We start from the raw sequence: 13,750 nt of genomic DNA on the forward strand, positions 1-13,750 counted from the left end.
TTGGGTGATGTGTGGAATATGCGGGGACGAACCGCAGGTCGCGGTGGCAGCGGCAGTGCGGACGCGGCGTGGGGCGGGCCCTGACGCGGAAGGGGCGGTGCCGCTGTTGCGCGCCGTGGCGGCCTGTGTGCAGTAGCCGGTTCCGGAGGAGGGTCCAACCCGGCTAGGTGGGTGGGGAGTGTGGCTGTTAACCTGGCAGCCGCGGAGAGGTGGGTGACGGGCCTGGGCTAACTGAGTGGCCGGCGCAATCAGACTTTGACATCCGTTTTTAGGGTGCCCTTTAGAAGTGGCGGAGTCGCCTCCCAAACCTGGTTCGGCCAGCCTTTTTCGCTCCCGACTTCCAATGTGTCTGGTCTTCCCTACTTCCTGGCCCTCAGCTTCACGGTTTGGAGTTCTTGGAGTGAGGGAAAAGCCTTTTGTTACAGCACACAGTGTACGTCCATAAGGCTGGGTTGTGGACTTTGTTGTTGGTTTTTTTTTTTTTTTTTTTTTTTTGCCCCTTCTTTTCTTGTTAGACTGGTTTGAGCACCCCAGCATCTGTCCTGTACTTACCAGGTAGAACCAGAAGTTTTTGGATAATGAAACCCGTGACCAATTCTTACCCAAGGTGGTTATGACATATGTCAGCTGCTTCTTGGCCTATATAGTTAGGAGCTGACCTCTTTTACCTTGTGAATAATTGTCATCACCTCCATTATTCTTTTGGTGTTCTCAATTGAAATGCCAGGCATTAAATGAGCCACAAAGGTTAAATTCCCATTATCCTTCAATCAGAGCAAGCCTGTCGTGCAGCCATGAGTTAGTGGAGAAAAATCCAGAGTTGTAAGTACAGTACGTTTTGCCTCAACAAAATGGAAATTTGCAGAAAAGGAGCTGCTCCAGCCTTTGAGTCACTTTAAAGTCTTTGGTAGGTTTCTAATGTTTTTTCTTTTAACATTTACAGAGAGAAGATTATAAATGGCAGAGCCATTTAACTGTGGTTAGCTGTTGGATTCTGATACTTTCTTAAAAATACCTTCTTGCACCAACATCTTCATTGGAAACAGTTCAGAAAAAGCAGAGAAGAGAGACAACTTTCACATTTACCATGGCTATACCAATAACAGTGCTTGACTGTGACCTCTTACTGTATGGCCGTGGTCACCGGACATTGGACCGTTTTAAGCTGGATGATGTGTCTGATGAATACTTGATGTCCATGTATGGGTTTCCACGACAGTTCATTTATTACTTGGTGGAGCTCTTGGGGGCGAATCTTTCTAGGCCTACTCAGCGATCCAGGGCTATTAGCCCAGAGACACAGATCCTTGCAGCATTGGGTTTTTATACCTCAGGTTCCTTCCAGACTCGGATGGGAGATGCCATTGGAATCAGTCAGGCGTCTATGAGTCGTTGTGTTGCCAATGTCACCGAAGCACTTGTGGAAAGGGCCTCACAGTTCATTCGCTTTCCAGCTGATGAAGCCTCCATACAGGCTCTGAAGGATGAATTCTATGGGTTGGCAGGGATGCCAGGGGTGATGGGGATAGTTGACTGTATCCATGTGGCCATCAAGGCACCAAATGCTGAAGACCTCTCCTATGTGAACCGAAAAGGCCTGCATTCTTTAAACTGCCTGATGGTATGTGACATTAGAGGGGCACTAATGACCGTGGAGACAAACTGGCCAGGCAGCCTACAGGACTGTGCCGTGCTGCAGCAGTCTTCCCTCAGTAGTCAATTTGAAGCTGGTATGCACAAAGATAGCTGGCTTCTGGGTAAGTTTGCAAGTGTGAATTTTCATTTTGTTTGGAGGCATAGAAAAGTTATGTAGGCCGGGGGCAGTAGTTCACACAGCCCCAGCACTTTGGGAGGCTGAGGTGGTGGATCACCTGAGGTCAAGAGTTGGAAAGCAGCCTGGCCAACATGGTGAAACTTCGTCTCTACTAAAAATACAAAATTGTCTGAGCTTGGTGGCAGGTGCCTTTAGTCCTAGCTACTTGGGAGGCTGAGGCGGGACAATCGCCTGAACCCAGGATGCAGAGGTTGCAGTGAGCCGAGATGGCACCATTGCACCCCTGCCTGGGCAACGGAGCAAAAAGTGCATCTCAAAAAAAAAAAAAGAAAAGTGGCTGAGTGGGTAGCTCATGCCTGTAATCCCAGCAGTTTGGGAGGCCGAGGTAGGCAGATCACCTGAGGTTGGGAGTTCAAGACCAGCCTGACCAACATGGAGAAACACTGTCTATACTAAAAATACAAAATTAACTGGGCGTGGTGGCACATGCCTGCAATCCCAACTACTCTGGAGGCTGAGGCAGGAGAATCGCTTGAACCCAGGAGGCAGAGGTTGCAGTGAGCCGAGATCACGCCAGTGCGCTCCAGCTTGGGGCAACGAGCGAAACCCCGTCTCAAAAAAAAATAAAAAGAAAAATTATGTAGTGGAGTAGAATGAGATATGGGAGTCTGTAGAGCTGAATCTCAGTCCTGTCACTTTTTTATGAGACCTCAGGTGAGAATTTTCTTAGCTTTAATTTTTTAAAAATCAACATTTAATAGAGATTATTAAAACTTTAAAGCATACTATTAGAGCCAGCACAGTGGCACGTACTAGTACAACTGGTAATTGTAATTCCAACTACCGGGGAGGCTAAGGCAAGAGGATCACTTGAGCCTGGACCTTGAGACCAGCCTGAGCAAGATAGCAAGATGCTGTCTCCAAAACAATTAAACATTTTTTTTCTTATTTTGTTTTAATTTTTTTATGTTGTGTAGAGGCAGAGTCTCACTATGTTGACCAGACTAGTCTTGAGCTCCTGGCCTCAAGCTATCCTCCCATTTCGGCTTTTCAAAGCTCTGGGAATGTGACTGTGAGCCACCACACCCAAAGTAAAAAATAGTATTATTATTATTATTTTTTTTTTGAGACGGAGTCTTGCTCTGTTGCCCGGGCTGGAGTGCAGTGGCCGGATCTCAGCTCACTGCAAGCTCCGCCTCCCAGGTTCACGCCATTCTCCTGCCTCAGCCTCCGGAGTAGCTGGGATTACAGGCATGCACCACCACACCCAGCTAATTTTGTATTTTTGGTAGAGATGGGGTCTCACCATGTTGGTCAGGCTAGTCTCTAACTCCCAACCTCAGGTAATCTGCCCATCTCAGCCTCCCAAAGTTCTGGGATTACAGGCGTAAGCCACTGTGCCCAGCCAAAAATACATATATATTAACAAATGTATTTTATGTTATTTCATCCAGCTCTTCTAAGAATTTATCTTACAGGTATAGATTTATACATATGCAAAACAAAATTGCATACAAGAATTTTTATTGCAAACAATAGCTGCAGCAACAAAAACAACCTTATAAAAACAATCCTGCCTGGGTGCGGTGGCTCCTGCCCGTAATCTCAGCACTTTGGGAAGTCAAGGTGAGAGGGTCACTTGAATCCAGGAGCTCGAGATCAGCCTGGGCAACAAAGTGAGACAGTGTCTTTCAGAAAAGTAATAATAATATAAATAAGTAAACAAATAAATAAAACAATCCCCTGAAATAAAGCCAAAATACTGCTGGACACGATGGCTCACGCCTATAATCCCCACGCTGTGGGAGGCCATGGAGGGCGGATCACCTGAGGTTGGGTGTTCAAGACCAGCTTGGCCAACATAGTGAAACCCCTCCTCTACTAAAAATACAGAGATTACCAGGGCGTGGTGGCACACGTCTGTAATCCCAGCTGCTCAGGAGGCTGAGGTAGGAGAATCGCTTGAACCTGGGAGATGGAGGTTGCAGTGAGCCGAGATCATGCCACTGCACTCCAGCCGAGGCAACAGAGCGACACTCCATCTCAAAAAAAAAAAAAAAAAAAAAGCCAACATACTTATCAGGATTGTCCAGAATTGTTTAAGTATTGTACATCCATACAATTGAGCCTTATCTGGCTCTGTTAATTGTCTGTAAAATGATTAATCTTACACCAACCACAGTAATATCTATTGTGAGGATTAGGTAATATATATGAAAGTTCCCCTATAAAGTATTGTACAGATATACAAATGTGGCCGGGTGTGGTAGCTTATGCCTGTAATCCCAGCACTTTGGGAGACCAAGGCGGTGGATCACCTGAGGTCAAGAGTTGGAGTTCAAAACCAGCCTGGCCAACGTGTTCAAACCCCTTCTCTACTAAAAACACAAAATTTAGCCGGGCATGGTGGCACATGCTTGTAGTCCCAGCTGCTTGGGAGGCTGAGGCAGGAGAATTGCTTGAGCCCAGGAGGCAGAGGTTGCAGTGAGCTGAGATCACGCCACTGCACTCCAGCCTGGGCGGTGGAGCAAGACTCCATGTCAAAAAAAAAAAAAGGCCAGGTCAGTGGCTCATGCCTATAATCCCAGCACTTTCGGAGGCCGAGGCAGGTGGATCACCTGATGTCAGGAGTTCAAGACCAGCCTGGTCAAAATGCTGTGAAACCCCTTCTCTACTAAAAATACAAAAAATTAGCTGGGCGTGGTGGCGGGCGTCTATAATCTCAGCTACTTGGGAGGCTGAGGCAGGCGAATTGCTGGAACCCAGGAGGCAGAGGTTACAGTGAGTCGAGATCATACCATTGCACTCCAACCTGGGCAACAAGAACGAAACTCCATCTAAAAAAAAAAAAAAGTAAGAAATTATTTTTGCGTTATTGATTGTCACTGTGATATCTGCATACAAATGATAGTAGACAATGCATGTACACAATTCTTATGGTATCAACTTACTTCACAGACCTGCCCGAGTTCCATTGGAAAGACTGGCTTACTGTTATGAGTAGGACATGAATCTATTCAACAGTAAGCAGTGTGAACCAAGGTGACTGTACAGCTTTGAGGAGTGCAGTTAGTTAGCAGTGATAAAACCCTTGAACCCAGCAGCTTAGTTTTTTGTTTTTTGGGTTTTTTTTTTTTTTATGTGCTACTTTTATATAAGCATCAGGACAAGGGTTATCTTGTATACAACATATGAGAGATGAAAGCTATGTGAAGGATTGGAAGACTTCTCTAACTTTTGTTTTTTTGAGATTGGGTCTTGTTATGTTGCCCAGGCTAGTCTCGAACTCCTGGCCTCAAGCAATCCTCTGGCCTCAGCCCAGGCTCGTAGTACCAGTAGCTGGTATCACAGACATACACCACCACACCCAACTAATCACAACCACTAATCATATCTACACTGCACATGCTCATAGCACAGTGCTTACTATGAGTTGATGCTCAAGAAATATTTCTCTTTAACATATTTACTAGCACTTTATAGAGAAACCTCCCATGTTCCAAGTGGGCGAAGACGACACTGATGGGTGTAGAGCTGCCAGGGTACCATGTGTAGTATCTTGGAGCTTAGTGAATTTCTTGATTTTTGCTTCTCCATACCATTTTTAGTGCGCCACCTTCTTGCTACTCTACTGGACCTTTATCTTAAACACACCTTTTGCCTATTTTGAGCTTTCAAATTTTATTTTCAGACAACTCACACCAAGAAGTGTGGGAAAGTCTATTTTGCAATTGTCTCATCTGGCCGTTTCTTCTATAGCTGTGGGACTACTTGGGTTCCAAGCTGATTTCTCATGAATCTCTTCACTTTGGTTCCCCCCAATTTTTTTTTTTTTTTTTTTTTTTAGGTGACAGGGTCTCACTCTGTCACCCAGGCTGGAGTGCAGTGGTGTGATTATGACTCACTGCAGCCTTGACCTCCTGGACTCAATTTATCCTCCTACCTCAGCCTACTGAGTAGCTGGGACTACAGATGCACACCACCATGCTGGGCTAATTTTTGTATTTTTGGTAAAGTTGGTGTTTTGTCATGCAGCCCAGGCTGGTCTCGAACCCCTAGGCTCAAGCAGTTAGCCCACCTTGTACTCCCAAATTGCTGGAATTACAGGCATGAGCTACCACACCCTGCCCAGTTCCCTAACTATTAAGCCAGCTAAAACTTAGCCCTTAGAATTTGACAGGCAATATTGTAAGCATTTTGCATCAGTTATATCACTTAATGCTTATAAAAACTCTTTAAGAGTTAAATAATAATATTAACATTTTTACAAAAGAAGAGACTGAGGCACATAACATTTAAATCCCTTGTGTTTCAGTGTTTAAATGAGATCATAGTACGAATTACTGTATTTGGCAAATATTCCTTGTAAGGACTTCAAGATCATGTAGGAGGTAGTGATTTTCTTTTTCTTCCCACCTTGGGGATCCAATTTTCAGTTGGAATTATGGCTTTAAAGTAGTTTTTTACATTGCTTATAGTACATAATTGAAAATTAGTAAAAATTCTGATAAATAACTGCTGATTCTCCTCTCTACAGAAAGAGTAGGAGTGGGAAAAATGGATACTGTAGCAACATTTAACAAATGTTTATTTTTTATATTTTTTTGAGATGGAGTCTCTCTCTGTCACCGAGGCTGGAGTGCAGTGGCGTGAGCTCGGCTCACTGCAAGCTCCGCCTCCCGGGTTCACACCATTCTCCTGCCTCAGCCTCCGAGTAACTGGGACTACAGGTGCCTGCCACCACACCCAGCTAATTTTTTGTATTTTTAGTAGAAATGGGGTTTCACCGTGTTAGCCAGGATGGTCTGGATCTCCTGACCTCGTGATCTACCTGCCTCGGCCTCGCAAAGTGCTGGGATTACAGGCGTGAGCCACCGCGCCCGGCCTGTTTATTATATTATATATATACACATACATTTTTGAGACAGGGTCTCACTCTGTCACCCATGCTGGAGTGCACTGGCATGATCACAACTCATTGAAGCCTTGACCTCCTGGGCTCAGTTGATCCTCCCACATCAGTCTACCAAGTAGTTGGGAGCATAGGTGCTTGCCATCATGCCTAATTTTTAAAAAATTTTTTGGCTGGGCGCTGTGGGTCATGCCTGTAATCCCAGCACTTTGGAAGGCCAAAGCAGGTGGATCACCTGAGGTCAGGAGTTGGAGACCAGCCTGGCCAACATGGTGAAACCCTGTCTCTACCAAAAATACAAAAATTACCCAGGCATGGTGGTGGGCACCTGTAATCCTAGCTACTCAGGAGGCTGAGGCAGGAGAATCGCTTGAACCCAGGAGGTGGAGGTTGCAGTGAGCCGAGATTGCACCATTGCACTGTAGCCTGGGCAATGAGTGAGACTTACTCTCAAAAAAGTAAGAGTCCAGGTCTCAGTGTGTTGACCAGGCAGATCTCAAACTCCTGAGCTCAGCTGGTCCACCTCAGCCTCCCAAAATGCTGGGATTACAGGTATGAGCCACTGTGTCTGGTCAGCAAGTGTTTATTAAAGCTAGTTTTGGTATGAGGCACTAAGAAAGCTTCGAATATACCTGTGGAAGTTGAAGATGTAGAAACTGATTTCCTTAGGCCGGGCGTGGTGGCTCATGCCTATAATCCCAGCATTTTGGGAGGCTGAGGTGGGTGGATCACTTGAGGTCAGGACTCCTTGACCAGCTGGTCAACATGGTGAAACCCCATCTCTACTAAATATACAAAAATTAGCTGGGCATGGTGGCATGAGCCTTTGATTCCAGCTACTCAGGAGGCTGATGCAGGAGAATTACTTGATCCTGGTAGATAGAGGTTGCAGTGAGCGGAAATCGTGCCTCTGCATTCCAGTCTGGATGACCGAGTGAGACTCCATCTTTAAAAAAAAAAAAAAAAAAAAGTGGCTCACACCTGTGATCCCAGCACTTTGGGAGGCTGAGGCAGGTGGTAATGAGGTCAGGAGTTCAAGATAAGCCTGGCCAAGATGGTGAAACCCCATCTCTACTAAAAATAGGAAAATTAGCCTGGTGCTAATTTTAGCCAGGTGCTAAATCCCAGCAATTTTGGAGGCTGAGGCGGGCGGATCACCTGAGGTCAGAAGTTTGAGACCAGCTTGGCCAAGATGGTGAAATCCCATCTCTACTGAAAATACAAAAATTAGCCAGGTTTGGTGGCAGGCGCCTATAATCCCAGCTACTCGGGAGGCTGAGGCAGGAGATTCGCTTGAACCTGGGAGGTGGAGGTTGCAGTGAGCTGAGATCACGCTATTGCACTCCAGCCTGGGGGACAACAGTGGAACTTTGTCTCGAAAAAAAAAAAAAATTATCAGGCGGGGTGGCTCAAGCCTGTAATCCTAGCACTTTGGGAGGCTGAGGCAGGCAGATCACCTGAGGTTGGGAGTTCAAGACCAGCCTGGCCAACATGGTGAAACCGTATCTCTACTAAAAATACAAAATTAGCCGGGCATGGTGGTGCACGCCTGTAATCCCAGCTACTCGGGCAGCTGAGGCAGGAGAATTGCTTGAACCCGGGAGGTGGAGGTTGCAGTGAACCGAGATTCTATGACTGTACTCCAGCCTGGGCTCAAAAAAAAAATTTTTTTTTTAAATTGCCAGGCATGGTGGCGTGTGCCTGTAGTCCCAGCTTACTCAGGAGGCTGACTTGGGAGGATCACTTGAGCCCAGAAGTTCAAAGCTGCAGTGAGATATGATCGTGCCATTACACTCCAGTCTGGGCAACAGAGAGAGACCTTGAATAATTCATATGAATAGACAGATTTGGAAAACGCTGGTCTCTAGAGGTTGTGTGGACAATGGGAGTAATTATGGGAAGATTGGCAGGATTATAAGGAATGACAAGATGTTAACGAAAGAGAGAATAGATGGCTAATTGTATTTTTGTCGTCGTTTTTTTTTTTTGAGACGGAGTTTCGCTCTTGTTGCCCAGGCTACGGTGCAATGGAGCAATCTCGGCTCACTGTAACCTATGCCTCCTGGATTCAAGCAATTCTCCTGCCTCAGCCTCCTGAGTAGCTGAGATTACAGGCGCCCGCCGCCACGCCCGGCTAATTTTTGTGTTTTAGTAGAGACAGGGCTTCACCTTGTTGGTCAGGCTCGTCTCAAACTCCTGACCTCAGGTGATCCACCCACCATGGCCTCCCAAAGTGCTGGGATTACAGGTGTGAAGCCCTGCACCCGGCCACCTAATTGTATTTTAAGAAACAACCCTTAGGTTTGAGGAACAGTTCTAGATTTCTCAAACCTAGAACTAGCTGTGATCCTCCAGCCTTTTTTTTTTTTTAAGCATTATTTTTCCTACAATATTATCCATTCCTGTCCTCATTCTCATCTGTCCTTTCAGAATGCATTATCTAAATTCCCTTCTAAATATACCTATTCCTGCAAACAATTCAGCCTCAGTTCTTATTTCTTTAGCTCTTGGCCTAGTCCTATTAAGCAGCTTTGGGTAAGATCTGCCAGAATGTCTTGTGGATGACTGATCATATAAGCAATTGCAATCTGTTTAGCAATTCTGATCCTAATCCCCTCTTGAGTGTCTGTTTTCCAGTGGTGCTTGGTTTATAACCATTTAGTGAGGGTAGAGCAATTTTACAAAAGGTCTCCTTTAGCTTTTCCTGTGTATCTTCTCCATTTAAGACTCATACCATTTCCTAGAGAAACTTTAACAAGTATCATTTAGCATCTCCAGGTTTCAGTATTCATCTTATATACTTACTTTATTCTCCTTTACAGCATTATACTCTTGTTTTATTATGCTCTTGTTTTAGTATTTGGAGTCTGAAATTAGCATTTAGTGACTAGGTCTTTCCTTTGCCTGACATATCAAAGGATGACAGACATATACTTTCATCTTCTCATTTGAAAAATGAGTTCAATATCTAACCTAGCAGAGTTGGAATTGCATAATAAGAGATAATCTTTTTTTTTTGGAGACAGTCTCACCCTGTCGCCTAGGCTGGAGTGCAGTGGCGTGATCTCGGCTCACTGCAGCCTCCACCTCCCAGGTTCAAGCAGTTCTACTTCAGCCTCCCAAGTAGCTAGGACTACAGGCACGCACCACCATGCCTGGCTGATTTTTGTATTTTTAGTAGAGATAGGGTTTTGCTGTGTTGACCAGACTGGTCTCAAACTCCTGACCTCAGGTTATCCGCCTGCCTTAGCCTCCCAAAGTGCTGCGATTATGGGCATGAGCCACCATGCCCAGCCTGATAATCTTTAAAAAGTACCATCTGGGTGTGGTGGTCATGCCTGTAATCTCAGCACCTTGGGAGGTAAAGCAGGTGGGAGTTCTCCTGAAGTGGGAGGAATGCTTGAGGCCAGGAGTTCAGGATCAGCCTAGCAACATAACAAGACCCTGTCTCTACAAAAAGTTTAAAAATTAGCTGGGTGTTGTGGCATGCGCCTATAATCCCAGCTACTCAGGAGGCTGTGTTGGGAAGATTGCTTGAGCTTAGGAGTTTGAGGTTGCAGTGAGCTATGATCATACCACTGCACTTCAGCGTGGGTGACAGAGTGAGACTCTGTCTCAAAAACATAAAACTAAACTAAACTAAATAAATATTGAAAATAAAGTTAGGCCAGGGTATGGTGCCTCACGATTGTAATCCCAGCACTTTGGGAGGCCGAAGGGAGCGGATCATCTGAGGTTGGGAGTTTGAGACCGGCCTGGCCAACATGGTGAAACCCCCATCTCTACTAAAAATACCAAAATTAGCCAGTCACAGTGGCACGTACCTCTAGTCCCAGCTACTCGGGAGGCTGAGGCAGGAGAATTGCTTGAACCTGGGAGGCAGAGATTGCAGTGAGCCGAGATTGTGCCACTGCACTGCAGCCTGGGTGACAGAGTGAGACTCCGTCTCAAAAAAAAGAAAAGAAAAAGACAAGAAAGTTAAAAAAAAAAAAAAAGTACCAGCACAGCACATGCTACACAGTAGGCATTCAATGAGTCACGGATATTATTTTTCAGTATTATTTATAGCATCAGTTTCTTAAATTCATCATTTAGTAGGGTTATGTTCAATGAAAAAAAAGGTTATGGCCGGGTGTAGTGTCTCACGCCTGTAATCCCAGCACTTTGGGAAGCCGAAGGGGGCGGATCGCCTGAGGTCAGGAGTTTGAGACCAGCCTGGCCAGCATAGTGAAACCCCGTCTCTACTAAAAATACAAAAATTAGCCGGGCGTGGTACAGGTGCCTGTAATCCCAGCTACTCGGGAAGCTGAGGCAGGAGAATTGTTTGCACCTGAGAGGTGGAGGTTGCAGTGAGCTGAGATCATGCCACTGCACTCCAGCCTGGGCAACAGAGTGAGACTCTGTCTCAAAGGCGCGGTGGCTCACGCCTGGAATCCTAGCACTTTGGGAGGCCGAGGTGGGCAGATCACGAGATCAGGAGATTGAGACCAGCCTGGCCAAAATGGTGAAACCCTGTCTCTACTAAAAACACAAAAAATTAGCCGGACGTGGTGGCACGTGCCTGTAGTACCAGCTACTCAGGAGGCTGAGGCAGGAGAATCGCTTAAACCTGGGAGGCAGAGGTAGTAGTGAGCTGAGATTGCACCACTGCACTCCAGCCTGGGCAACAGAGCAGATTCTGTCTAAAAAAAAATAAAAATAAAAAGTTATACCTGGGAGGGGAAAAGTCAGCTAAACAGTAAGTTTGAAAATTCTGTGAGACTTCTTAGATATTTACAGTTAATCCATTTCTTAGAAATGTAAGCTCCTGCTAGGCGCCGTAATCCCAGGGCTTTGCAAGGTCGAGGTGGGTGGATTGCTTGGGCACAGGACTTAGAGACCAGCGTAGGTGACATCATGAGACCTCCTCTTTAGAAAACATTAAAAAAATTTGCCAGGCGTGGTGGCACATGCCCGTGGTCCCAGATATTCGGAAGGCTGAGGTAGGAGGCTGGAAGGTTGAGGCTGCAGTGAACTGTTATCACTCCACTGCATTCCTGCCTGGGTGACAGAGCAAAACTCTGTCTCTAAAAAAATAAATGTAAACGCCTAAAAGAAATGAGCCCTGTATGTTGGGAACAGTGCCTACCACTGTCTGAACAGTCCAGAACAATTTACTGAAATTGACGGTGGGGCCGGAACACAGTGGTATGCAAACTGGTACTCCAGGGGCTATTTGTCTCTCAAATTTCTAAGAGGTTTTGCCTCTGTGTGGGACATCTCATCTGCCAGATGTAGTGACAGTGAGTCAGGACAAGAAAACATTATACTAACATTGTGCTGTTGTATCAGGACATTGCACCCCAGTTTTTTGTTGTTGTTGTTTTGTTAGCACTTCCTGGGATCATTTGATAAAGAAGTCACTTAAGGAGAATGCCTTGTGTGTATTTTTTTAATTGACTTCTGAATTCATTTGCTTATCACTATTACTGTTTGCATGATTATATGTATGCTCTCTTTGTTCATGTGAAATCCTCTTACAAAGGCATGGGTTCTAGTAATTGTGATATATAGGAGGGCAGAATACCTGAGTTCTGATCTCTGCCATAAGTGCTCGGACTTTTATCTTATTCTTCTCAGCACTGGGAGAATAAATTACTATAGTTCATGAAATCCCCTGAAATCCCTTGGTAGTGCTTTTAGACTTGAAATTTTGAGGGTAAAGTTAAGACTTTCCGTCACAAGTGTTTTGGGATCTCTCGGCTGAATTGTCTTTTTTCCTCTTTCATTCTTGCTCTTTTTTTTTTTTTTGAGACAGAGTCTTGCTCTGTCGCCGGGGCTGGATTGCAGTGGCCGGTTCTCAGCTCACTGCAAGCTCCGCCTCCCGGGTTTATGCCATTCTCCTGCCTCAGCCTCCGAGTAGCTGGGACTACAGGCGCCTGCCACCTCGCACGGCTAGTTTTTTGTATTTTTTAGTAGAGACGGGGTTTTACCGTGTTAGCCAGGATGGTCTCGATCTCCTGACCTCGTGATCCACCTGTCTCGGCCTCCCAAAGTGCTGGGATTACAGGCTTGAGCCACCGCGCCCGGCCCATTCTTGCTCTTTAGAGATTTTGAAGATTGGCATGCTGTTTGATTTTATTTGGTTTCATTAAGCCTTTTATTAAATAACAATATTAGGAAAATGCAGGAATTTTATTTTATTTGAGATGGAGTTTCGCGCTTGTCGCCCAGGTTGGAGTACAATGGCGTGATTTTGGCTCACTACAACCTCCGCCTCCCATGTTGGTCAGGCTGGTCTTGAACTCCTGACCTCAGGTGGTGCTCTACCCACCTCGGCTTCCCAAAGTGCTGGAATTACAGGCGTGAGTCACCGTGCCTGGCCAAATGCAGGAATTTTATTTCCTCCAGTGCCTTCACCTCCTTTTTACATTCTTTCATATTTGGCTTCCTTTAGGTGCCAGCGTTTTTCTCTGTCAATTTTTACCAACAATATTCTCAGCCAGAACTCGTGTCTTTCTGCTCCTGGCATTGGCATGATTTCTTTTTTCTGCTTGGTTTTTCTAGTGTGCTTTGTTTGGCACCAGAGGCTGTTGTATTTTCTTGTCCATTGTCAGTATATGTTTTCTGCATTTCGCTTCCTGTTTGTATTCCACTTATAGTCACTTATTATTTCTTTGGGCCTTCCCCACAGGTGACAGTTCCTTCTTTCTTCGAACCTGGCTCATGACCCCACTTCACATTCCTGAAACTCCAGCAGAATATCGCTATAATATGGCCCATTCTGCAACTCACAGTGTGATTGAGAAGACTTTCCGAACCCTCTGCTCCCGATTCCGCTGCCTGGATGGATCCAAGGGGGCGCTGCAGTACTCACCAGAGAAATCCAGCCACATCATCTTGGCCTGTTGTGTTCTCCACAACATCTCCCTGGAGCATGGGATGGATGTTTGGTCCTCTCCAATGACAGGACCCATGGAACAGCCCCCTGAAGAGGAGTATGAGCACATGGAGTCCCTGGACTTAGAGGCTGACCGTATTCGTCAGGAGTTAATGCTCACTCATTTTAGCTAATGTAGAAGGTG

At 45.7% G+C, this 13,750-nt stretch overlaps 1 protein-coding gene across 5 annotated transcripts; it reads left to right on the forward strand.

Annotated features, from left to right (window-relative positions):
- The first annotated feature begins 54 nt into the window (after nt 1–54).
- Nucleotides 55–13,750, forward strand: HARBI1 (harbinger transposase derived 1). Of its 5 annotated transcripts, none has more exons than XM_023215721.2 (3): nt 55–433; nt 944–1,757; nt 13,360–13,750. In XM_023215721.2, the coding sequence occupies exons 2-3, from the start codon at nt 1,088–1,090 to the stop codon at nt 13,737–13,739; spliced, it is 1,050 nt and encodes a 349-aa protein (XP_023071489.1). In that variant the 5' UTR covers nt 55–433; nt 944–1,087; the 3' UTR covers nt 13,740–13,750. The 5 variants fall into 5 exon arrangements, 4 of the variants coding, with proteins under 4 accessions (XP_023071489.1, XP_023071486.1, XP_023071487.1 ...); XM_023215718.2 differs by having other exon boundaries at nt 66–209; XM_023215719.2 differs by having other exon boundaries at nt 73–167.

Source organism: Piliocolobus tephrosceles, chromosome 13 (genome assembly GCF_002776525.5).
Source record: "Piliocolobus tephrosceles isolate RC106 chromosome 13, ASM277652v3, whole genome shotgun sequence".
Lineage (NCBI taxonomy): Eukaryota > Metazoa > Chordata > Mammalia > Primates > Cercopithecidae > Piliocolobus > Piliocolobus tephrosceles.